General features: G+C 42.5%; 1 protein-coding gene across 3 annotated transcripts in view; it reads left to right on the forward strand.

Moving 5' to 3' along the window:
- The window catches only part of WDR74 (WD repeat domain 74), an 85009-nt gene extending 60310 nt beyond the window's left edge, over positions 1 to 24699 (forward strand). For all 3 annotated transcript variants that reach the window (XM_075837291.1, XM_075837292.1, XM_075837293.1), the window contains 7 exons: positions 1017 to 1160; positions 3585 to 3686; positions 5247 to 5347; positions 5897 to 5952; positions 6045 to 6187; positions 9586 to 9642; positions 24286 to 24699. In XM_075837291.1, coding sequence (XP_075693406.1) covers positions 1017 to 1160; positions 3585 to 3686; positions 5247 to 5347; positions 5897 to 5952; positions 6045 to 6187; positions 9586 to 9642; positions 24286 to 24465 — 783 coding nt within the window. In that variant the 3' untranslated portion in view covers positions 24466 to 24699. The remainder of the gene's footprint in view (positions 1 to 1016; positions 1161 to 3584; positions 3687 to 5246; positions 5348 to 5896; positions 5953 to 6044; positions 6188 to 9585; positions 9643 to 24285) is intronic.
- The last annotated feature ends 1882 nt before the right edge of the window (positions 24700 to 26581 follow it).

A 26581-nucleotide genomic window follows, 5' to 3' on the forward strand; every position in this document is an offset into this window, starting at 1 on the left:
ATCATGAAAGCACCCTTACATTCCCTCCCTTTATTGAAGTTCTGATTTGTGCAAGTAACATGTCAGTTATTATCCCTAGAAATAAAATAGGGTTGCATCCATCCTGGTGTAGTAATTGAAAAACACTGGCAAGTGGGTGGTGGGAGGGGCCTTTTAACCTCCCTTCCTGTCCCTATAGCGGTTAATAGGGCAACCTCCTGTGCTGCTGTCATGATGGATTCCTGGAAACACAATTACCGGTAGGTCTAATTCCTACTTTTTCCCCTGTCCGTTTTAAAAATGGAGGAATTTCATTTTGTAAATTTTCTGCTTCACACTACCCTCTATAGGTAGTGCCACACACTGCCCTCTGTAGGTAGTGCCACCCCTGTATGGGACCGCTCCAGGGGAAGTCCCTGACTTCAATGTCCATATATGGACAGTGGAGTCAGGGACTTCTGGTGTGGAATCACTGGCCACAGTTTCTGCTTCTGGAGTAGGGGACCGCTCTAGGAGAAGTCACTGTCCATATATGGGGATTAGGGATTCGGCTCCTACGGGGAGCAACAAAATACTCTCACCCTCCCTCCTCCTCACATGCACTTCGCACTGTGATGGGAAGCGAGCGAGTGACAGAATACACGGCCGTCACATCCGAGTGACTGCCACGCTTTTCACTGCCCCATAGACTTCTATGGGAGCCGTGTGAATGGCCCAAAATAGGGCATGTTCCATCTTTTGACGGCCCGGTTTACCGTGCTGCCAAAAAAATCGGCCGTGTGAATGGCCCCATTTGGGGTCTACCGCTCCTACTGCGGCCGTTCAAAGAATGGCCGTCACATGGCCAAGAATCCCTGTCGTTTGAATAGGGCCTTAGGCTCCCTGCCTAAGCAGCATGCCAAAACTGTCTGATTTGCATAACATCCTTTTCTGTATTATGTACCAGTAATTTCCTGTCCAGTAGCACTTGTAACCCAGTCACAGGCACTGTGTGGAAGAGTCCGTATAATATCTGTGCATGTAATTGTGTTTATCAGTTGGAGGTGCAAGTTGGTCCTGGAGTGGAGAAAATGCGACTGTGTAATGCTCAGTGTAACAAAGTTGGAACTGGAGGCAAAGAGAATGACTTAAAAATCTGGGATTTGCAGAGACCAGAAGAACCAATCTTCAGAGCTAAGAATGTGAGTTGTGTGGGACATTTCTAATAATTATAAGAACATGAGGTTCTGGGGGGGAAACCGAAAATAAAATCAGAAATCATGACAGGGTTAAGTTATTGTCCGACAGGAATTTGCAATAGCTGAATTGTCTTCAATAAAACTCCATGGAAGCCGGCTAGTCCTTGCAGCCGCTCACTTGGATGGTCTGCAGGTCTTCCAGCACCTTTTTCCCCCTTCCTTTCTTTAGCTGCTCTCCGTGGCAAGATTGTAACACAATGTATATGACCTCAGGGGATTAAGAAGGCATTTTCCACTTTGATATTTTGGCCTTCGCCTTGGAGAATACATATGTAAACGTTCATACCCTCCTGCAGTCAGGGACTGAACTGTTTACAACACAAATTTTGTGATCTAGCATTAATTTTTAGTTTAACGCCATTTTTAATGTTGATCCACTATAAGAATTACCCTGGTCTTTGTTGCACTCTTTGATAATTTGTACAGGGAGTACTAAACCTATTCCTGTTCTCTAGCCAGAAGTAACTAGAGAAGTGGTCAGGATTCTGAATATACATCACGTCCTGGCTGGAGGTAATGTATATTCATTGTCAAGACACTGTAGTAATGTTAGTGTATGTGGCTGCACATAGCGATATAGCTATATCGCTATATGCAGAGTTAATGAATGGAGAGAAGTGTATGATGCTGATTGGTCAGCGTCATACACGTCTCTTTACAACTCCCACTAGATCAAAAGCTAAAAACCGCCCAGTTGGGCATTAAGTCATTAGCATAAATCTAAAATTGGTCATAACTTGGTCAAAATTGATTGTTTTTCTAAATAAACACTTCTGTAATCTAAATTACAGCGCCGATCACATTATGTAGAAGATAGGCCACTTATAATGTGGTGACAGAGCCTCTTTTTAAGGTGGACTTTGACTAACGGAGACACCTACCCATCTCAGTAAGGGTATGTTCACTGGGGCTAGTTTCACACTATACCGAACTTATATTTGTACTTTTTTGGCTAGTCAACTAGTATATGTCTGATGGTTTACACATGGACAATTAATTAAACCCATCTACAGATCTGAAGGCAACCCTGCTGGGATCCTATAAGGCCCTAGTCATTTCTTTATACCGACAGGCCCCCACCCCTCACCTGTTTACGATCCCAATGCAGTCCACCTTGAGGGTTTGGCAGAGGTCTCTCCTCCTTTTCTGATCTGAACCTGAACCCCTCTTGTGTATAATCCACTTCTGACACACACCCATGGAATCTCTCCAATCCTAATATATGGGCGGAACTGGGCATACTGACTCTGGATGATGTGGTGATCCAGATCTCTTATAATTTTATTGTTCTATGTGGGAAAAAAAGTTATCCGTCTGAACTGAAAGCACCCTAAAGTCCCTACGTTACAAGCGTGGATTGTGCTGATTAACTCCAATCTCCCTTATGAAGCACGTTAGTGCCTGGATGCATTTATGGAAATCTGGCAATCCTGGATAGCTAATTCTCATACTTCCTAATAATTTTATCACTTACGGAATGTCTGCTGTTGGTTTGCCTACTCCTCCACTGGCCACCTCTTATGCATTGCATTTCGCTAACCACTTTTATATATTTTTTTTCTACTGTAAACAAATAGAAAGCTGTTTGTTTTAAAGAGGCTGTCACCAGATTTTAAGTGCCCTATCTCCTACAGAATGTGATAGGCGCTGTAATGTAGATAACAGCAGTGGTTTTTATTTTGAAAAACTCATTTTTGAGAGAGTTTCGAGCAATTTTAGATTTATGCTAATTAGTTTCTTAATAGACAACTGGGCGTGTTTTTACTTTTGACCAAGAAGGTGTTGTAAAGAGGAGTATATGTTGCTGACCAATCAGTGACCAATCAGCGTCATACACTTCTCATTGTTCCAGTTTCTTTCACTGCACAATCACACTGTTTGCAGTGAAAGAAGCTGGGCTGGAACAATGAGAATTGTATGATGCTGATTGGTCAGTTCTCTTACTATTAGGCTGGATTCACATGAGAACATTACGTCCGTAATTGACGGACGTGTTTCGGCCGCAAGTCCCGGACCGAACACACTGCAGGGAGCCGGGCTCCTAGCATCATACGTACGATGCTAGGAGTCCCTGCCTTGCTGCCGGACAACTGTCCCGTACTGAAAACATGATTACCGTACGGGACAGTTGTGAGGCAGGGACTCCTAGCATCGTACATAAGTATGATGCTAGGATCCCGGCTCCCTGCAGTGTGTTCGGTCCGGGACTTGCGGCCGAAATACGTTCCGTCCTTTACGGACCGAACATGCTCGCGTGAATCCAGCTTGACTCTTGTGCATATCCTCCTTTTTTTGTCTATTCTTATGGCCTCAATAAAATGTGCCTTTAAAAAAACATTGTCATGGTCATGTGTCCCTTTTTTTTAGGTGAGGAATGACTGGCTAGATCTCAGGGTGCCTGTGTGGGTTCGTGACCTGGATTTCATCCCAGAGTCTGATAAAGTAGTTACTTGCACAAGTTCTCATCAGGTGAGCGCAGAGTTTTTCACAATCCCTTTGAAAGCCTGTTCAACTCATATAATTTTATTTTTTTAAATTCGTTTATTCAAAATTTATTGTAAATTTGATTTATTTTTAAATGTCCGTCAACATATTTCCGTTTTGACATCTACCATTCATCCTTTACTAAGCAATTCTCAATTTTGTTGAAAAATGGTTGCTCCAAAATGAGCTACACAAGGAGCATACGGTATATAGCTTATACAGCATACTTATAGAAATCTTGAATCAGTATATAGACTCCAAACGAATTTGTAACAAGGGCTGAGAACTGTTTAAACCACAACTGTCCCCCCATATCATCTAAGCAGCTCCATGATAATGCATATTCCACAAAGACAAATAAGAGCCTTTAACGCCAATGTGTATAATATAAAAAGTTAAATCTTTATTATACAAACAATGTACATACTAAAATAGCACCAAGAGAACTCTAGTAAAAAAGCGGAGACCGCACCGAGTGTTATAACTACCAATTAACCAAGGGCAGCTGCATACATGTTAGAATACGTATCAGATTCACAGTTAAGTATACCAATAATACACCATTAGTTCAAAGGTAAGGAAGGGAGAGAAATGTCTCCATAAATAACTGGTTTGAGTGAAAGAAGGGTGCAATATATATCGTACTGGATGGTAGTTGAATCAAACAAAATGACTAAGATGCAGACTTACCCATAGATGGGATGAAGTGGTATGGAATGAGGTGTCCGCTCCGCAACATAGACCCCGACGCGCGTTTCGCCACGTAGTGCTTCCTCAATCTACATCCCCCTGAGGGATAAATAAATAAATATACATTTATATATTGTGAGGGTTTAGCATCAGGAGAGGTTGGTACAGCGGTTTCCTTGTAGCCAGAGACAGGGACACCGTGCATTAAAAGTCATAACAGGGCTTTGCCTGTGTTTTATTCTTGTCAAAGAAACAGCCTCTTGTACAACAAGGAAAAATACAAAATAAATCCTGCTCGTCTGAGCACTCACTAAACAAGATATTATCTAACTATACCGAGTGCCTTCCTACCAGGCACTGGACACAAAGTAACACAGGTCTTTACTCACATAGAATACAGGCTACTCCAGCCTTAGTAGTCTCTAGTCTGAGTCAGGGGTGAGACTCCCACACTCTGTGTCTGCACCTTTTTTATACACAGGCTGCAGGTGCAGCTAATTGAGCAGCAGCCTTGTCCTACAAACAGAGATGGACTAGGGATTGGGGAACCCGCCCTGCTCTTCTCCAATCCAACTCCAGGCCCTTTTTTCCGGCTTTTCCTTGAGCCGAGATTGGAAAACTAGAGCTTTCTATTGCAAGAACTACTCATTCCCTGGAGCCTAGGATACATATGACAGGATTCTAGAGGAAATATACCTTCCCTCAATGACTTTACCTGTCACTGTCTCACTATATATATATATATATATATATATATATATATGAGTTCAGACCATTACAATGAACAAATATTAGAATACAGAAGCCTCCAGCCATGGCACAAATTGCTAACGCATTTAATTCACCCTTTCACAGGTTAGAATATATGATCCCTGCTCACCTCAAAGACGACCAGTTCTAGAGGTTCTTTTTGGTGAGGATCCATTGACCGCTTTGAGCATGACGCCAGATGGCAGGTAATTTTATTTTTGTTTTAGGAGGTTGTGATGAGCCAAATTAAAGGGGTTGTCCCATCAGGATGTCAACAGTCTTTCTAAGAGTGGCTCCTGGCGCGTTCTTGCATTACAAGGACAACCATTGTTACATGTAATGTGTGGCAGGCCATATGCTGCTTAATTGCAATATCTCTGTGAAATAATTCATTACCTTCAACCTTTTGCTACAACATACTGGTTTATAAAAAAATAAATATATATTGTTTATATAGATTTCATCTGGATGAACCTAAACATGGTGTCAACTTGGACTAATTCTGTATCCAAGGCAGTTAATAATTGTTTTGTTAAAATAACATTTTCAGTGGAGTGAAATTGACTTTCCTGATTCTGTTTCTCTTAATTCTCCCACGTTTGTTCACGTCTTTATTACTTTTGTTTTCTGCTTCGTTCTCTTTTTTTTTTTTTTTTTTTCCTTCTCCTCTCCTCTAGACTCCGATACAGTAAAATGTATCAACCTACATAAGTGTGCAGTTTTTTTTTTTATGAAAAATTTCTTTTTCTGTGTAGGTCTGTAGTGGTTGGCAACACACATGGTAACATGGGCATGATTGATCTGAGGAAAGGTGAAGTTTTGCTTTAGTCATTCTAACCTACTGAATCCTGTATCTCTTGTGCTGTGTGCGTTTATTGCATATTTCAAAATCTCTATTTCCAGGTCGTCTGTTGTGCGCCCTTAAGGGTAATGTGGGTTCTGTGCGCTCCATCCAGTGTCACAAGTCTATGCCTGTTGTGGCATCCTGTGGCTTGGACAGATTCCTGAGACTCCATAGCTTAAATGACAAGAAGCTCTTGCATAAGGTAATTTCACGATCTCAGACACTAGTTTTATCGGAAATAAATATGATTGTTTTGCACGATTTTGGCTGTGGTATTGACTGCAAAATCATGCAGCCATTGGCCGCTGCATGTGTGCGTTGTTTTGTCTTGCATGCGGCCGCTGCATTACAAGAAGACAACCCCTGTCCATATGCCCTAATACATTAATGGGTGGTTTCTTGCTCGGGAGCACCCCCAATGAGCCAGAACAAAGAACTACTTTGTGAGACCAGCTCCCGCACTGGTGGAATCATTCCATTTTTGCATCACAGATTCAGGTTCCCCCAGCAATAACAGCTGATCATGGGTCAGAGAGACTGTAACCTGCAGGATTGGCTTTCATTTAAAATCTGTTTTCATGAGACAGCCCCTTTAATGTAAAGCACAAGTCCTCTAATTCCCCACATAAGCTGGCCGAAGTATGGAGCCGGCTTACGGGCTGATCGTACTCCTTGCTCGTAGGGTGCCTGCTGTATATTACAAAATGTTAAAATTCCCTTTTTGTCGTCCGCCCCCCCCCCCCCCCCTTACAGTATTGTGCGTGGTTTTTATTTTTTATTTTTTTTAATGAATGTAACAGAAATCACCACGTCAATAAAAGTCTGAACTACTCTAATTTAATATTATGTGGCCCACACGGTGAACTCAAAAATATAAAATTTAAAGACACCAAATTGCTGTTTTTTGGTCAACTTGGCTCCCAAAAAAATGGAATACAAAATGATGACGCGTGTTCCCCAAAGTGGTACTGATTGAATCTACAGCTCGTCCCACATAAAACAAGTCCCCACATCGCTCGATCAGCAGAAAAATAAAAAAACCTAACTTTAATTTTATTTTTGTTTGTGAAAGTGGTAAAACATAAAACGACATAACTTTATTCTACGTGTCGATACAATTACAGAGAAATAAATTGAACACGTCGATTTTATCACATTGTAAATGTCGTAAAAACAAAACCCAAAAATTAATGGCGGTATCGCTGGCTTTTTCCCATTTCACGCCAGAGATAATTTTTTTTTTTTTAAGTTTTCCAGTACATTAAATGGAGCCAAACTACAACTCGTCCTGCAAAAAACAAGCACTCATACAGCTAGGTCAACTTAAAAAAAAAAAAAAAAAAAGTTATGGTTTTTGGAAGGGGGTGAAAAAAAAAAAAAAAATTGCGTCCAAGGGATTAAACATACTAATCACTAAAAAAAAATCATTTTTGTAAACATTGTATATAGTACTTTTATCTGTTCCTGCAAATGATCAATTACATAGAATGGAAATTTTCCCCATTCTTAGACATCTGTCAGCAGATTCGAACCCTATAAACTCTTAGGATTGCTAAATAGGTCTTGGGGAAAGCCGTTCAACATTCCTATGTTTACAATGATAATCTAAGCACACCTGAGAAAATGTTGTTTTTTTTTGTCACATGCCATATGCTAATGAACCTTTAAGTGTCCTGGGGTATTGGTGGCAACTCCTTCCAAATTTCTCCGCACTTGATTGACGTCTCTTGGAATTGATGTCTGATGATGACCTCATTCAGAGGGAGAGTGGTTGCCGCAAATAACTCAGGGCACTTCACTGAAGAATGAAGGCCCATCAGATACTTGGCATAAGCTAATGAAACGTTTTGTAACTGAATAAAACATCATTTTCTCAGGTTTACTTAGATTATCGTAGCAAACCTGAGTGTTTGAACTGCTTTTCCCAAGACCTGTTTAGCAGACGTTTGAGGGTGGAATCTGCTCATGCCTCAAAATTATTTGTTAGGCCCCATGCACACGTCCGCAGTATTTACGATCAGTAATTGTGGATAAAAACTACGGACGTGTGCATGGGACCAGAGTTGTAAATACTGTAATCATATTGTTAACTATCTTCAAAGAAAAATACATGCTGGGCAATGCGAAGGTACAATGTTTGCCATATAAAGAAAAATAGTGTGCGTGCGTGCGTGCGTTCGTGTGTGTATACATTTTGCTTTTGTAATAACTGCGGCTTGACTTAAAGAGGCTCTGTCACCACATTATAAATGCCCTATCTTCTAAATAACATGATCGGCGCTGTAATGTAGATAACAGCAGTGGTTTTTATTTAGAAAAACGATCATTTTTGCTGTGTAAATGAATGGGGAGAAGTGTATGACGCTGATTGGTCAGCGTCATATACTTCTCTCCACAACGCCCACTTGGTCAAAAAGTAAAACACGCCCAGTTGGGCATTAAAGGAACAGTGTCATCACAAATTATTTTTTTATATGTTAAAGATGTTAGTGCTTTATTAAAAACGTTTATATTCATTTGTGTGTTTGTGTTTTACTTTTTCTTATTTTTACACTTTTTCTTCCCTATGGGGGCTGCCATTTTTTGTTCCATTTCTGTCTGTGTCGATTAACGACACATACAGACATGGAATACGGCAGCCACAGTCCCATAGGGACTGCGGACGGCTCCCGTCCCATTGACTTCAGTGTACGGCGTCTGTGTGGGAACTGCGCATGCGCCGCTCCCACACAGTCCAATTCGAAATTGGCGCCGTCCGGCGCCATTTTCCTGTGGACCGGAAGTCGCGGCCGGACAGTAATATTACTACTTCCGGTCGCGGCTTCCGGATTTGTGCACTTGGACCAGCGGCAGCAAACGGAGCGGACGGGCCGGAGGGAGCCGCGCCGGCAGGAGCAGGTAAGAGATTTCAATGTATGTTCGTGTTTGTGTGTGTTTACTACTGTATGTAAACCTACTACACTGTGTGTTAGCTCAAAAAATGGCGACACACAGTGTAGGAGGTTACACCGTTCAAACCCCTCGTTTATCCCGGCACTAGCCAGGATAAAGGAGGGGGGGGATGCTGAGAGCTCACTAGAGCGAGGGCTTTTAACCCAATGTTGCAATGCTGCAATTTTGGGAATAGCTCCATCTAGTGACCAAAAATGGGTAGTATTATAAATTTTGAATTAATTTATAATATTTCCTGACTCGTGAAAAAAATAAAAAAAATTTGAACAATGTTTAATCACCCACACACTAAATGTTTAATTAAAAAAAACAAAACATGTTTTTCTGGCAACACATTCCCTTTAAGAAACCTTAGCATAAATCTAAAATAGGTCATAACTCCGTCAAAAATGATCGTTTTTCGAAATAAAAAGCACTGCTGTAAACTACATTACAGCGCCGATCACATTATGTAGAAGATAGGCCACTTATAATGTGGTGACAGAGCCTCTTTAACATCTACAGTTTTGTTGCCTCAACTTGGGAAAAGATTCTGACCTTTTTGAATGAATTGAAACCATGTAAATGAAACCGTGACCACTGCCTAGATTTTTGGTCCGTATTTTATCTCTAGAAGCCCTGTGTCACTCATGTTTTTACCTTCCTTAGGTTTATCTAAAGTCACGTCTAAACTTTCTCCTGTTAACCTCACGAGACAAGTGGGAGGTAAGCTTTTCAATTTGCACTTTTTGAGTGTTACTACTTTTACATGCTAAACCTTTTTGGCTAGACTCGTTTTGTCTTTGGCGTAGTGCTTAATATAGTCTTCATTAACTATAAAAATGCATTAAACAATAGCTTAACTGCTTCTTTTTTCTACACTACGTCTGGGAAGCCATAAAAAGAAATACTAACATCGGTTTTCGTATGCGATAGCGGTGCAAATCTGACCCACCACAGCTACCAAGTCTACTATGCTGCGATTCTTAACCCCTTCCCTCTTTGGCCACTTTTGACCTTAAGAAAAAAAGCACCGCAATATTTGTAAAGCAATTTCTCCCGAGTAAAAGAATATGTGGTCATAAACAGCTGTCTGGACACACGGCAGAGCTCAAAAGGGAAAGAGCGCTATTTGGCTTTTGGTGCTCAAATTTAGCAGGAATGGTTTGCGGAGGCCATGTCGCATTTGCAAAGCCCCTGAGGGGACAAAACAATGAAAACGCCCAAAAGTGACTCCATTTAGGAAACTACACCCCTTGAGAAATTAATCTAGGGGTGTAGTGAGCATTTAGACCCCACAGGGGTTTCATAGAATTTATTAGAATTGGGCAGTGAAAATAAAAACAATCCCTTTTCTTCATAAGACGAAGCTTTAGCTCAAAATTTTTCATCTTCTCAACAAATAAAGAAAAAAAAGAAGGAAACTCAACGTTTGTAAAGCTATTTCTCCCGGGTTCGGTAATACCCCATATGTGGTAATAAACGGCTTTTAGGGCCATTTGGCTTTTTGAGTACACTTTTTGCTGGATTGGTTTCTGTGCACGGTCTCATTTGCAAAGCCCCTGTGGGACCAAAACAGTGGCAACCCCCCAGAAGTGACCCCGTTTTGGAAACTACACCCCTCAAGGTATTCACCTAGGGGTGTAGTGAGCATGTTAACCGTGCAGGTGTTTTGTAGAAATTAGTGTGCACTCGATGTTGCAGAGTGAAAATGGGATTTTTTTTCCATAGATATGCCAATATGTGGTGCCCAGCTTGTGCCACCATAACAAGACAGCTCTCTAACTATTTTGCTGGGTTTCCCGGTTTTAGAAACACCCTACATGTGACCCTAATCTTTTGCTTGGACATTCGACCAGGCTCAGGATTGAAAGAGTACCATGTAAAATTGAGGCCTAATTTGGCGATTTACAAAGAACTGGTTCACAATTGCAGAGGCTCAGATGTGAAATAATAAAAGAAACCCCTGAGAAGTGACCTCATGTTGGAAACTTACTCCCCTCAAGGCATTTATTAATGGGTGTGGTGAGCATTTCACCCCACAGGTCTTTCCCATGAATGATTGCGCTGCGGATGGTGCAAAGTAAAAATGTTCATTTTTCCCTAGATATGCCATTCCAGTGGCAAATATGTCATGCCCAGCTTGTGCCACTGGAAGCACATACCCCAAAAATTGTTAAAATGGTTCTCCCGGGTATGGCGATGCCATATATGTGGAAGTAAACTGCTGTTTGGGCACGCTGTAGTGTTCAGAGGGGAGGGAGCACCATTTGGCTTTTGGAGCGTGGATTTTGCTTAGTAGTAGTATTGCTGGTGTTTCCATTTATAATGTGGGGCAAATGTAAGCCGGGCAGAGTCGGGTGGTATAATAATTGGGTTAAAAAAAAAAGTTAAATACTCCATAGATGTGTGTTACGCTGTGATCGATCCTTTCTGCACAGGCCGGTGTCGTACTGATAAATGTCCTTCCTTATCCCCCTTCTGGTCCACACTCCGCACCTTTGCAGTTGTGTGAGTTTTGCTGGGAAGTGTTCTGGTATAATACAGGCACCATCGCTTCCAGCAGATATGTTTGGGCCCTACACTTCCTGGTTCCCTAACTTTAGGGCCTCGATAATTCGCCTCTTGAAACAGAAGAAATGTTCCCCTCGGGCCTTCACAACTGCATATTTTTTTTATTTCCTGACTTATTGGAGCTTTAACTAATTTAATTTTTTCATAGACGTAGCGGTATGAGGGCTGTTTTTTTGCAGGACGAGCTGTAGTTATTATTGGTACCATTTAGGGGTACATGTGAGTTTTTGATAGCTTTTTATCTTTTTTTTTTTTTTTACTTGTATTTTTTTTTTTTTTTTTTGAGGAAAGGGACCAAAAAACTGCAATTCTGGCATAGTTTTCTAGTTGTGTTTTTTTTAAATATTTTTTATTTTTTTTTAAACAGCGTACACCATGCATTATAAACCACACGTTAAATTTATTCTGTGGGTCAGTCCGATTCCAGCGATACCTAATTTATAGCACTTTTTTATGTTTTACAACTTTTTGCACAATAAAACTACTTTTGTAAAAAAATTATTTTTTCTGTCGCCAATTTGTGAAAACCATAAAGTTTTTTTTATTTTTTTAGTCGACAGAGCTGTATGAGGGCTTGTTTATTCCAATATTTGTAGGGCAAAGTGACCAAAAAACAGAAATTCTGTTTGTTTTTTTTACGCTGTTTGCTGCCTAGAATAAATAACAAGATTTTTATAGGTCAGGCGGTTACGGACGCGGGGATACCAAATATGTATGTTTTTTTGTTTTCAATAATAAAGGACTTGATAAGGGAACAGGGCGATTGTGTTTTATTTTACTTGAAACTTTTTTTATTATGTTTTTAAAACTTTTTTTTTACACTTTCAAGTCCCACTAGGGGACATTAAGGTCCAACTGTCAGATTATTTTTCTAATACATTGCACTAGCTATGTAGTGCAATGTATTAGATCTGTCAGTCATTCACTGACTGCAAGCCAATTAGACATCACCTCCCGGCGGGGCCTAATCGGCTTCTGTAATGGCCGAGCAGGAGGCCATTGTTAGGTCTCCTGTTGCCATAGCAACAGTCGCCAGCCCTGATTGCATGGCGATCTGCTAGCAACCTCTAAGGGGTTAATGGCAGGGATCGGAGTTATCTCCGGTTCCTGCCGTTACAGGTGGATGTCAGCTGTAACATACAGCTGACATCCACCGCTGTGGACACCGGCTCAGCTCCTGAGCCGGCGCCAATTTGCCGGCGGCTACGGAAGCCGATCAGGCTCCGCCGCTGAGCGGGTCCTGAACAGCTTACGTGCTAGGCAGAACGGGAGGCCAGTATTAGGCCTCCGGTTGCCATTGCAGCCACCGGAATCCCGGCAATTTCATTGCTGGGGTTCCGATAAGCTGCAAACACCTTAAATGCAGAGATCGCGTTTGAGTGCTGCATTTAAGGGGTTAAAGGCGGGGATAGAAGCTAATTTCGGTCCCTGCCGGTGCAGCCGGATGTCAGCTGTAAGATACCGCTGACATCTGGCGATGATGGCACAGACTTAGCTTCTGAGCCGCTGCCAAGCATTTGGCTTATGGATACGGCAAAATGCGGGAAGCATTGCTTTCCATGGAGTACCCATACGTCAAATGTCGGGAAGGGGTTAAGACGCAATAATACGGGGGAGTTCACACATTTTATTTTTTTACGCGGAAAACCCGCCAAAAAACGTCCGAAAATGCCTCACATTGATTTCAATGGGAGGCAGAGGGCGTTTTGTATTTATTTATTTATTTTTCCCCGTGAGCAGAAAAACAGTCTCGCGGGGAAAAAGGGACATGCCCTATCTTCGGGCGTTTACGCCTCTGACCTCCCATTGACATCCATGGGAGGCAGAGGAAGTGTATTTCGTGGTGTTTTTTTTTTGCCTGTTGCGCTCAATGGCTGCGAAAATCGGCGTGCAGGCAGAGCTAAATCTGCGTCAAAATTCCAAACACAATTTTGAGGCAGATTTTCCTCCTTCAAAAAACTCTGAACCTAGCTGTATTCCATACCTGCAGCAGATATGTTCCTTATACCCACGTGGTACATATCAGCTGGATTATCCGCCTATCATTCCCTATTATTGGACGGGACTATATCTAGCTCACTATTCGTATGATTTACATACGACTAAACCCATTCAATAATTATTTTATAATTGCAATCATATGCAACATTGTTTGGGCATAATATATGCTCTCATAAATTAACTGGATATACGCTCTATGTGGGCTACCTATCAGTGACCCGGCCGGGCCTGTGACGTCTATGTATGTTTGTTATTGTATGTGGTTTTTTTTTTGCGATTTAGACACAGGATTACAATTGGTGCTACCCTTGTCATATTTTATTTAATCTTGTTAAAAATGTTAAAACTTTTATATTTACACTGAGCCGAGTGCCTACTTTACCAGTGGTTATTCCTTGCTTACTTCCCTTCCCCTCGCCCCTTTTTCCGCTTTCCTCTCCATTTTTTGTGATAACACAGGTACAGTGCTCTTTACAAGGCACAGGTGCATGATGCTTTACAATCACATGACCAAGACTGATTTTAACACTTTCCTGTTGCTAATCTGTAGATTTACGTCGGAAGCAGAGCTGGTGCCATTGCCGCCGGGACTCTGCTGTGTTACAACAGCAGGGACCCAGCGGCAATGCTTGCGATCAGAAACATCTCTGATCGCAACCATTTAACCCCTCCGATGCCAGTGTCAGATGTGACTACCAGCATCTGAGGGTTTTTTACTGCCCCTTTCACTTCTGGCCCAGTCACCGGCTCCCGCGTGATGAAATCGCCAGAGCCAGTGAATTCCTATAGCCGCTGGGAGCCTTGTGAATGCTCCCAGCCCTGCTATAGGAAGACTGTGATTGAGACCTGCCTGTGGCAGGTCTCAATAGCAGTGCACTAATTTTGCCTTAGACTGCAAATTTGTGATATTGCAGTCTATGGTACAAAGCCTAGGGGGAAATAAAAACAAATATATATATATATATATATATATATATATATATATATAAAAATTGAAATCACCCCCTTTGCGTAGATCCCACATAAACACATTAGGTATCCCCTCGTCCGTAAATGCCCAAACTATAAAAATATTTTCCAATACGGTGAATGCTGCAGTGGGAAAAGGTCAAAATGGCCGAGTTGCAGGTTTGTTTGGTTTTTTTTTTACCCTTTTTTATTTTTTTGTTCCCAACATTTTTTTTATAAAAACGTATTGAAATGCCAGACATACCCCAAAATGGTATTCATAAAAACTACATCTTTCCACTTACAAAAAGGCGCCGTACACAAATATAAAAGTTACAGGGGTAATAATAAGTCTATGCAAAAGTTTTGGTTTCTTTCAAGTGTGTGTGTGTGTGTGTGTGTGTGTGTGTGTGTGTGTGTGTGTGTGTGTGTGTACCTTTTAAAAAAAAAAACAATAAACCTAACAATATAAATCTGGTATCCTCTTGATCGTACTGACCCGCAGAATAATGGTAACATGTCACTTTCAGCGTACAAAGAACACCTTAAAAACTAAACCCATAACAATATGGTGGAACTGCTGTTTTTTTTTTTTTTTTTTCTCTCCCAAATTCCACCCCATTCTGAATTTTTTTTATTTTTTTTTTAGTTACCCAGTACATTACACATATTGTGAAATAGTATCATCAGAAAGTAAAATTTTTCCTGTAAAAATTAGAGAACCTTTCACCTCCCCCCAAACATGTGCAGCTGAGTGCATCATGTTATAGGAAAGGCTTCACAAACCCTGTCTCACGTAAAATTATTTTTCTAACTCCCTCCATTATCTACATATCGGTGCCGTTATATTTGGCGCCCGATATGTAAATAAGCCCCTTAACAGTCAATGGGGCGTTTCTAACGAACTAAAAGGCAAGGGGGCGTGATATCTCCGCTCTTACACTGTCCAATCAGCTGTGGACAGTGTCAGGGCGGCTAGCGCTGTGTTCTCTCCCGCGAGAACACACACAGACTTGGTGGTTGTGCTGCAGATAGCGTGGGCATGCACGTTCACGCGTGCAAGCACAGCCATTCACGCGCACATCAACGGATGTAAGTAGATCTCCTAGTCTCTGCTTCTCCTCATCTCTTCTTGTTCCGTGGCGGCGGGAGTGGAGACGTCTATGTACGAGCGAACAGCCTTGCGTGTGTGAGGGCGCGCGCACGCTATCTGCAGCACAAACACCAAGTCTGTGTGTTGTCGCGGGAGGGAACACCGCGCAAGCCGCCCTGACACGGTCTGCAGCTGATTGTACAGTGTCAGAGCGGAGACATCAAACCCCCCCCCTTGCCTTTTAGTTAGAAACTGCACCGATATGTAAATAACGGAGTGAGTTAGAACATTTTTACGTGAGACCGGGTTTGTGAAGCCTTTCCTATAACATGCTGCACATGTTTGAGGAGGTGAAAGGTTCTCTTTAAGCAGTCATATGGCTGTGTCAACGAAAAAAATAAAGTTCTGACTTTTTGAAGGCGGGGAGGATAAAACAAAAGCATAAAAACAAAAATCCCTTGGGAATTCATTTAGCCCCTAATGACACGGGCAATTTTCTTTTGGTTTTCCCTTCCCGCCTTCCAAAGGACATAACTATTTATTTTTTTTCGTCTATATTGCCGTATGAGGGCTTATTTTTTTGCAGGGTGAGCTGTAGTATTTGTTGGTACCATTTTGGGGTACACAACTTTTTCATCATTTTCTTTTACTGAGCGGGTTAAATAACGTTATATTGTATTAGTTCGGACTTTTACTGATGCGACAATACCAATTATGTATAACTTATTTTCCTTAACATTACTTTAGGGAAAATATGGGGCGGAAAATGTTAACGTTCTAACAAAAAAAAAAAAGGTTGACGTCCTCCTAGGGGACTTAAACGGAATGTGTCGCAAATTAAATCTTTTTTTTTTTTTTGTGTCGTTACTTATTTCTATTATATTTTTTGACGTTTTTTGCTGTATTTTTTTTTTTTCCTTCCATATGGTGGAAAGTATTAAAAATTAAATAATAACTTGACATGTTTTCCTATATTGGCCACCAAGGGGAGCACTTCCCAGAATTACTGCAAGGTGAATAAGGCAAAGCAACCTGACTCACAGCTGCTGTAAATGTGGGAGGGGATCTCACCCCTCCCACAATCCAGGAAAAGGTGTCTTCAAATTGCTAAGCAGTGTCCGGCAGCCATTTTGGGTGTGATTCTGCAGCTGGCAGAAGTTATAGGACACACCAAAAGGCTAAGGGTATGTTCACACGCTTACCTAACCAAGGGAAAACAGCTCCTGATTTTCAGCCATTTTTTTTTAATCAAACTTGTGTTTTTTAACGGCCGTTTTTGGAGCTGTTTTTCTATAACGTCAATGAAAAATGGATCCAAAAATGTCCCAAGAAGTGATGTGCACTTCGTTTTGGTCGGGCGTCTTTTTACGTGCCGTTTTTGGAAAACTACCACGTAAAAAACGCCCTGTCGGAACAGAACGCCGTATTTCCCATTGAAACCAATGGGCAGATGCTTCTAGGCGTTCTTCCGATTTTTCAGCTGAAAACATTGTGTGTGAACATACCCTTAGAATGATGAAAGTGAAGTGAATGACTTTTCAGTTGACCGGTTCACACGCCGTGTATTTGACACAGTTTTTTTTTTTGCACATTTTACGTGCAAAAAAAAACCACATATAAAACAGCTTTATTACACTTTGATTTTTGCGTGTTTGGGGGGGATTTGTGTGTGTGTGTGTCACCAAAAACCCTGTGCACCCTCAGCCCGTCCATCCAGCCCTTTCCTGGTTATATCTGCTTCTGGTAAAGCTGAGTGACCACCATTACCCCTCCTACTGGAGTGTTGGGGATGTGACTAATAAACCTCTCACACCCCAGTAGGAAGGGTAATGGTGGTCACCCAGCTTTCCCAGACCCCTGAACGGTAAATCTCTCTAGTTGTGCTGAGGCTATTTGGGGATGTGATTAATGAACCTCTCAGGGCGGATCTACACAAACATGTGCGCTTTGCGCACGCCGCCATCATTATGACACTCCGTTTGGATGTTTGTAAACAGAAAAGCACGTGGTGCTTTTCTGTATACATTCATTCTTTTACTGCTGTTGCGCGAATAACGCTCGTCCCACGGAAGTGCTTTTGTGTGGTGTGCGTGATTCTCATGCACCCATTGACTTCAATGGGTGCGTGAAAAACGCTCAAATATAGAACATGTCGTGCATTTCACGCAGCGGAGACACGCTGCGCAAAACTCACGGACAGTCTGCGCTGCCCCATAGACTAACATAGGTCCGTGCGACCCGTGTGAAAACCACGCGGGTTGCACGGACGTATAGCACGTTCGTGTGAATCCGCCCTCAGTCTCAGCACAACTAGAGAGATTTATCGTTCAGGGGTCTGGGAAAGCTGGGTGACCACCATTACCCCTCCTACTGGAGTGTTGGGGATGTGACTAATGAACCTCTCACACCCCAGTAGGAAGGGTAATGGTGGTCACCCAGCTTTCCCAGATCCCTGAACGGTAAATATCTCTAGTTGTGCTGAGACTGTTTGGGAATGTGACTAATGAACCTCTGTCTCAGCACAACAAGAGAGATTTATCGTTCAGGGGTCTGGGAAAGCTGGGTACCACACTAACAGCGGGCATATTGTTTATCACCCAGCTTTCCCAGGATAGTTACATCATGTGTCCTTTATACAGGGGGGCCCGTCGGGGGGGGGGGGGGCCCGTCGAGGGTCATGAGAGCGGCGGTCTGAGAGAGAGGGACAGACAGACACACACCTTACCTGCAGTGCAGCTGGTCTTCATGATGGCGCCTGCTTTCTCCCTGCAAACAGCTGCTCTGCTGTGTGACTCTGACCTGCGTCTGCGCAGTACAGAGCCAGAGAGCGGATACAATAGACGGGAGCCGTTCATTGACTCCTATGCACTGTAGCTGCCGTATTCCATCTCTGTATGTGTCGTTAATCGACACATACAGAGATGAAAAAAAAAATGGCAGCCCCCTTAGTGAAGTCAAAGTAAGAAAAAAGACAAACACACAAATAAATAAAATGTATTTTAATAACATACTAAAAGCAATATTACATAAAAAAAATTTTTATCTCGACACCCGTCCTTTAAACCAGCGTCTGTCAGTTTATGTGGTAATAACTTGGGAATTCTTTTACCTATCCAAGCGATTCTGATATTTTCTCGTGACATATTGTACTTTTGTTAGTGGAAAAATTTGGTTGATTCAATATTTGTTAGTGAAACACCAAAATTTAGTGTGCAAAATTGTCATTTTTCTAAATGTAAACGGATCTGCTTGTAAAACAGATAGTAATACCACCCAAAATAGTCACTAGTTAACATTTCCCATATGTCTTCTTTGTTTGCATTTATTTTTTGAACGTCCTTTTTATTTTTCTGGGACGTTACAAGGTTTAGAACTTCAGCAGCAATTTCTCACTTTTTGAAGAAAATTTCAAAAGGCTATTTTTACAGGTACCAGTTTAGTTCTGAAGTGGCTTTGAGGGCCTTACATATTAGAAAGCCTCCATAAATCACCCCGTTTTAAAAACTGCACCCCTCAAAGTATTCAAAACAGCATTCATAAAGTTTCTATTTATCTAGTCGTATAGTTAGCACAGGTATTTTGCTCTATTTATTGGAGTTAGTCTGTGAAAATGAAAATCTACTACTTTTTTTTTTCTGAAAAAACATAGAAATTTGTAATATTTACAAGGAATAAAGAAGAAAATGCACCCCAACTGCTCTCATCTTATCCCGATTACGGAAATTTCCCATTTGTGGTAATAAACTGCTGTTTGGGCCCACAGCAGGCCTCAGAAGGGAAGGAGCGCCAATTGGATTTTGGAGCGCAGATTCTGCTGGATAGATTTTCAGTGCCATGTCGCATTTGCAATGCACTGGAGGGACCAAAACAGTGGAAACCCCCCAAAAGTGAACCCATTTGGGAAGCTGCACCCCTCGAGGAATTTTTCTAGGGGTATAGTTAGCATTCTGACCCCACAGGTTTTTTGAAGAATTTAGTGGAATTAGACCGTGAAAATGAATATCAATTTTGTCCATTAAAATGTTGCATTTTTTTAATTTTCACAAGGGATAAAAGCGAAAAAGCACCCAAACATTTGTAACACTATTTCTCCCAACTGTGACAATACCCCACATTTGGTAGTAATAGTTTATTTCATTAGCAATTAATTAACCTTTGCAGGATTGATCCTTTTTTGCTTTTCCATTTTAGTTTTTCAACCCTGCCTTCCAAACACCATAACTTTTTATTTTTATTTTTCCATCAATAGAGTGGTGTGAGAGCTTATTTTTTGCGGGAAGAGTTGTAGTTTCTATTTACACAATTTAAAGTACCACATAATGTACTGGGAAACTGAAAATAAAACTCCTTGTGGGGTGAAATTGGAAAACAAACTGCGATTCCTCTTGTTTTTTGGGTTTTGTTTTTACCGCTTTCACCGTGCGTACAAAAAAGACAACTTCACTTTATTCTGGGGGTCAATACGCTTACGGTGATACCAAATGTATATAGTTTTTTTTTTTTTGGTTTTACGATTACAAAGAAAAAGCCATTTGTTAAAAATAATTTTGTTTTGTATTAACACATCCTGAGAGCCATAACTTTATTTTTTTGGTCGATTGGGTGTAGTGAGGGCTTATTTTTGGCAGGATGAGCTGTAGTTTTTATTGGTACCATTTTTTTGGTACATACAACTGTTAATCTAGAGCTAAGGTGACCAAAAAAGTGATTTTTGGTGTTTTTTAATTATTTTTCTTACGGCGTTCGTGCGCTATCCATTGTTTTACTTTATTCTGTGGGTCGGGACGGGTATTCTGAGAGCCGTAACTTTTTTTTTTTCCAGTCAAAGCTGTGTAAGGGCTTGGTTTTTTGCGGGATGGGTTGTAGTTTTTTTTTTTATTAGCACTATTTTGGGGTACATGCGACATCCCTTTTTATTCTCTTTATTCTAGGAGGGGTGGTGACCAAAAAAATAAAAAAATAGTGATTCTGGCATTGGTTTTTGTTTTTTCTGGTGCTCACCGTGTGGGAAAACGAACATTATAGTTTGGGTCGTTACGAACGTATTCCCACCAAATGTGTACTGTTTTGTTTTTTTTTTTTGTTTTTTCTTCCTGTTTTTTTAACCCCTTCCTGACATCCGCCGTATATACACGGCGCACGCCAGGTGGGGGAATATGGAGTGGGTTCACGGGCTGAGACCGCTCTATAGAGCCAGTGTGCCGGCTGTGTTTTACTTCCGGGTAACGAGCAGGATCCCGTTCGAGTGCGATCCCGCTTGTTTAACCGTTAAATGCCACCTTCAATAGCGATCGCGCCATTTAAATGACTAAAAACAGGGGGGCGACCCCAGGTAATGTCCCAACGGCCCCCCAGCAGGGAGAACGGGGGGAGCCGTTGGTTGGCACAGCTGCCTGGGGGCCTGACTAAGTCCCCCAGGTCCGCCATCCTTGTACTCCTATGAAGCTCTTCCTCCGGCAGGGCTTCATAGGAGACTGTCAGAAATGCGATATACTGCAATACATTAGTATTGCAGTATATCGTGCAAGCGATCTAACGATCGCTGGTTTAAGTCTCCTAGGGAGACAAGTAAAAAACAGTAAAATTAAAGTTGTTTTTTTTTAACCAATAAAAAAAAAATACAAATTAAAAGCACAATGTAAAAAAAATGTAAAAGCTAACATAACTGGTATCGACGCGTGCGTAAAAGTCTGAACTATTACAATATATCATTATTTGGTCCGCACGGTGAACGCCGTAAAAAAGAAAAAATTGAAAACATAAGATTTGCTATTTTTTGGTCCCTTCTCCCACAAAAAAATGAAATAAAAAGTGATCAAAACGTCTCCCGTACCCCAAAATGGTACCAACGTAAACTGTAGCTCGCCCGGCAAAAAATAAGCCCTCACACGGCTAAATCGGCAGAAAAATAAAAACGTTATGGCTCTCAGAATGTGGCGACAGAACTCCATTTTATTTTTAACAATCCGTTTTTCCCTTGTAAAAGTAGTAAAACATAAAAAACTATATAAATTTAGTATCACTGTAATCGTATTGACCCGCAGAATGTTAACATGCCGTTTTTACTGTATGGTGAACGCCGTAAAAACAGAACCACCCAAGAGTTGAGGAATCACTTTTTTTTTTTTTTTTTTTTTTTCCTATTCCACCCCACATATATATTTTCTCGTTTCCCACTACATATGGTCCCGCAAAAAACAAGCCCTCATACGGTAATATTGATGGAAAAATAAGACTTATGGCTTTTGGAAGGTGGGGGGGGGACCAAAGTGAAAATCCGAAAAATGGCTGCGGCGGGAATGGGTTAAAGATTCTCTGTCACCAGATTCTCAAATTCCTATCTCCTATTGCATGTGATCGGCGCTGCAATGTAGAGAACAGTAAAGTTGTTTTTTTTCCAGCAAGAGAAACGAAATCTCGTAATCTCGCGAGATTACGCGTGGCTTCCTGGAATCTCACTGAAAAGATTCAGAAGTGTCAGGATTCTGAATACACATGACATCCAGGCTGGAGGTCATGTGTATTCATTATCAGGACACTTGTGTATGTGGCTGCACATCGTTCTAGTATGAACACTATGTGCTGTGTAAATGAATGGAGAGGAGTGCATGATGCTGACTGGTCACTGATTCATCAGCATCATACACTTCTATTCACAACACCCAGTTAGTAAAGCAAGTAAACACGCCCAGTTAAAAACACAATACATGCCCAGTTGGACATAAGAAAAAAACACGCCCAGTTGTCCATTTCAAAGCTCGTTTGCATGCATATATATATATATATATATATATATGTGTGTATATATATATATATGTATATATATATAAATTGCTCATAACTTGGCCAAAAATGAACGTTTTTAAAAAAAACACGTTACTGTTCTCTACATTGCAGCGCTGATCACATGCAATAGGAGATAGGGATTTGAGAATCTGGTGACAGAGCCTCTTTAAAGTTAATTTTTTTTCTTATAATGGACTTCTAGGAAAAAAAACTACTTTATTTTTACATTTTTGTAAAACCTTTTTTTTTTTAACCTGCAGCTCTGATCGCTGCTAGAATACATTACACTACCTAGTAGTGAGATGTATTCTAACTGTCAGTGTGACGTCAGTCTACGAGGACCATCTGGAGGCTGGTCCTCATAGGCTTCCATACATGGCAGACCCGGATTCAGTTGTCGGGCCTTCGGATGCCATCACGACCATCGGCAACCCCCACAATTCCAAGGGCAACCCCCACTATTGCATGGGGGCTGCCGATGTGCTACAAGCCCCCTAAATGCAGGGATCGCAATCGATCGCCGCATTTAAGGGGTTAATTGTCTAAATCAGCGGCGATGAGCCGCTGATCGGCAACAGTGGAATGTCAGCTGTCGGGGACAGCTGACCTCCCGGTCCCCGATACAAACTGTCACCGACAGTATGCATCGGGAACGACAGTGACTTCCTGTCACTCTGACAGGAAGCCTATAAGGAGGCTGGTCCTGATAGGCTTCCGTACATGGCAGACACAGAGGCCATTATTTGGCCTCCAGTCGTCATGCTAGCCATCGGCAAACTTCGCTATTTCATTGTGAGGTCTGCCGATGTGCTAGAAACCCCTAAAATGCGACTATTGCAATCGATTGCCGCATTTAAGGGGTTAATTGCCGAAATCAGCGGCAATGAGCCACTGATCGGCAATAGTGGAGTGTCTGCTGTCTGGGACTGTGTGCATCGGGAACCGCGCGGTAACTACGTCCTCGTGCGCTAAGATACTGGCCCCCAGGATGTACAGTTGCGTCGTGGTGCGCCTAGGTTAATATAATAACATTTGTGTGAATGTGAGCAAATCTACAGACTTCAATAAAAGTGCCTCAGCATTGGCGTGGATGCTTTGAAAGTCTATCGGGTCAAAAGTATTTGGACAGCTGACAATCACACCTATAAGAGCTTGTTGTAGATCTCATTGCAAAACAATGCGTGGTGTTACGGAGTTGGGCCCCCTCTTTTGGCTAGAAGAGCCTCAACCCTTTTGGGAAGACTTTCCACATGATTTGAGTGTCTGAATGAGTAAGCACAAAATCCCAAAGAGCATTTATGAGGTCAGGCACTGGTGTTTGGTGAGCTGGTCTGGCTCGCAATCGGCATTCCCCAAAGGGGTTGGTGTGAGGGCTGATTGGCAACAGTGGACTGTCAGCTGTCGTGGACAGCTGACCTCCTGGTTCCCGATGCACACTGTCACCGACAGTGTGCATCGGGAACGACACAGGCTTCCTGTAGAGGCTGGTCCTGATAGGCTTCTGTACATGGCAGACACGGAGGCCATTGTTTGGCCTCCGGTCGCCATGCTAACCATCGGCAAGCCTCGCGATTTCATTGTGAGGTCTGCCGATGTGCTAGAAACCCCTAAAATGTGGCTATTGAAAACTATCGCCGCATTTAAGGGGTTAATTGACAATCGGCGGCAATAAGCCGCTGATCGGCAACAGTGTAGTGTCAGATGTTGGGGACAGCTGGCCTCCCGGTTCCCAGTGCACACTGTCACCGACACTGTGCACCGGGAACCGTGCAGTAAATGTACGTCCTGGTGTGCTGAGACACTGGCCTCCAGAACGTACAGTTGCATCGTGGTGCGCCTAGGGGTTAATGAGCCTGTATGCAATGGGTGTGGCTGAAAAGCCTGATCTCAATGATTAGAAGGGGTGTCCATACTTTCATCCATATACTGTATTTCTTTGTAACCTAATTTTACTCTTACATTTTCAGGAAGAAGAGTTGACCCCAATTGCAGCTGAGGATGTGAAAGAAGAAGAGGAGGATGAGGTCTGGAACAAAATGGAAACAGTCATGGATAAAACCAGCTCCAAAAAGAGAACAGATTCATCGGAAGTCATTGTGGAGGATGGCTCAACAAAAAACACACCAAAGAAGAAGAAAGCGGTTTAATTTGTCAAACTTTGACATTTTGTACGTTGCAATTAAGTGGTGTCCAATGCAGCAGAGTTTTGCACCTTTTAAAGACTTGTTGAACTTCAGTTCCAGTTACAGCATCGCCTCAGACTTCCATATACTGACAACAGAAGCATGAGGTCCGGAAGATTGGGTTAGCAACCTAGCTACACAAATTGTTATCATATGGCCTGTCATTATGAGACTGTACATAAATCTATAATAACCAGGTATCGATTGTGTAGCCCTTTTTATATTAATATAATTTAACATTAAATATTATTTTAGAGCTCATACGCACACCAGAAGCTTCTGTGCTCTGCTGTACAGGCTCCATTGTGTGTGTGTGTGTGTGTGTGTGTGTGTGTGTGTGTGTGTGTGTGTGTGTGTGTGTGTGTGTGTCCAATAACAGGCAGCACTCCAAGTCAAAGTGAAAGTTTTTTATTGGCCCTTGTGCAACGTTTCGGCTCTACATATGGAGCATGCTTGAGAAAGGCTCCATATGTAGAGCCAAAACGTTGCACAAGGGCCATTAAAAAAAAAAAGTTTTTCGAGGGGCGTGGCTTAGGCATGGCGGTGTGAGGACGTGTCCATCTGCAGCTCTGGACTCACCCAGCCGACAGGGTGATGTCGAGAACATGGGGTGGCTTAACAACTTGAAACTGAGGGGCTTGTTAGAGTCTGTACCCCCAGAAGGACTTTATGATGCTGTGACACACATTTTTAACAAACTCCTAGATCGTCCGCGGGATATGCCCATAGAGATGGACAGAGTTCACAGACTGGCGGGATCCTGGAATAGAGATGGCAACCGACCCAGAGATGTTATATGCATTTCTACAAACAGAGGAGATTGCCCAGAGAGCTTGGGAAAAGGGGGCTGTCCCTTTCAACGGTACCGAGATTATAGTCCTGCCAGATGTCTCAAGACTGACACACTCCATGCGCAGAATTGTCCGCCCCTTACTGGAAGCGACAAAGGCGGCAGGCGCAACCTACAGGTAGGGGTACCCCTTCCATATCATCCTTCGCAGACAGGGGATGTCATTTGCGGTCCGTTCCCCGGATGACCTAGCGGAGGCCTTCCGGTTCTTGGAGATCCCACCGGTGCGGTTACCGGACTGGACTGAACCTCCGGCACCGTTTGCTCTCAGAGGAGGACCGTATCCAGATTCTGTGTCTCATCTTCCGACTTGTCCATGAGCTGAGCTGATCGACCCTCGGAGTGACGATCCCCGCACCGAGACCGTGGGATCGGGCGCGCTGAACCTCGGCCTCCAGGGCGGCAGTCTCCGTGGAGGGACTGAATGATCTTAGGCGCTCTTATGTGGATGTTTATTTGTACTTCACCCCACCTTTTTCTTCCACAGGGCTCTTGGAGGGCGGTGAAGAAGGCCATTTGTATTGCTGTGAGTGTGTGGGGAGGGGTGGGTTTTTACCGGTTGGGGATGTTTCAATTTTTTCACCTATTTCACCAAGTGGGGGAAGGCGGGCTCCGGTAATAGTTGATTTGGTGAGTCCGGGACTTAGATGCAATTTATTTAAGATATCTAGTTGACTGCTGAGTTTCTGAAACACGGTTTTTGCATTTCTGTCTTTCCTCGTTCCCTATTAGGGTTCCGTGTAGCTGTGTCGTGTTCGGAAGCACCTCTGCGGGCGACATAGCTCCCGTTGAGTAGTGGAGAGACTTTGTACTCCGACTTTAGAGAACTCGTGTTTTCTGGCACCTTCTGTATTGCTGTTCCTGTGTAGGAGCTTTTCTTCTTTTTCTCCTCTTTCATTTTCCCCCTCCCCTTTCCCCTCTGTCCACCCCTCAGTCTGCTACCATGTCTGACATTACTGTTTCCCTGAATATGCAGGGTCTGAATATTCCTGAAAAGAGGTCCTCCATTCTCCGTCTTCTGTGGAAAAGAAAAGCACACGTGGCCTTCCTGCAGGAAACCCACATTCGGGCGGACTGCATACCGAAGCTCACGGACTCCAACTATCCTGATGGGTATCATAGTGTATCCCCCGACTCCAAGACTAAGGGGGTCTCCATCCTGATCTCACGTTCTCTTCATTGGGAACATGTGGAAACTTGCACGGATGGAGTGGGCCGGTACCTTTTTGT

This window comes from Rhinoderma darwinii, chromosome 9 (genome assembly GCF_050947455.1).
Source record: "Rhinoderma darwinii isolate aRhiDar2 chromosome 9, aRhiDar2.hap1, whole genome shotgun sequence".
In the NCBI taxonomy this organism is placed as follows: domain Eukaryota; kingdom Metazoa; phylum Chordata; class Amphibia; order Anura; family Rhinodermatidae; genus Rhinoderma; species Rhinoderma darwinii.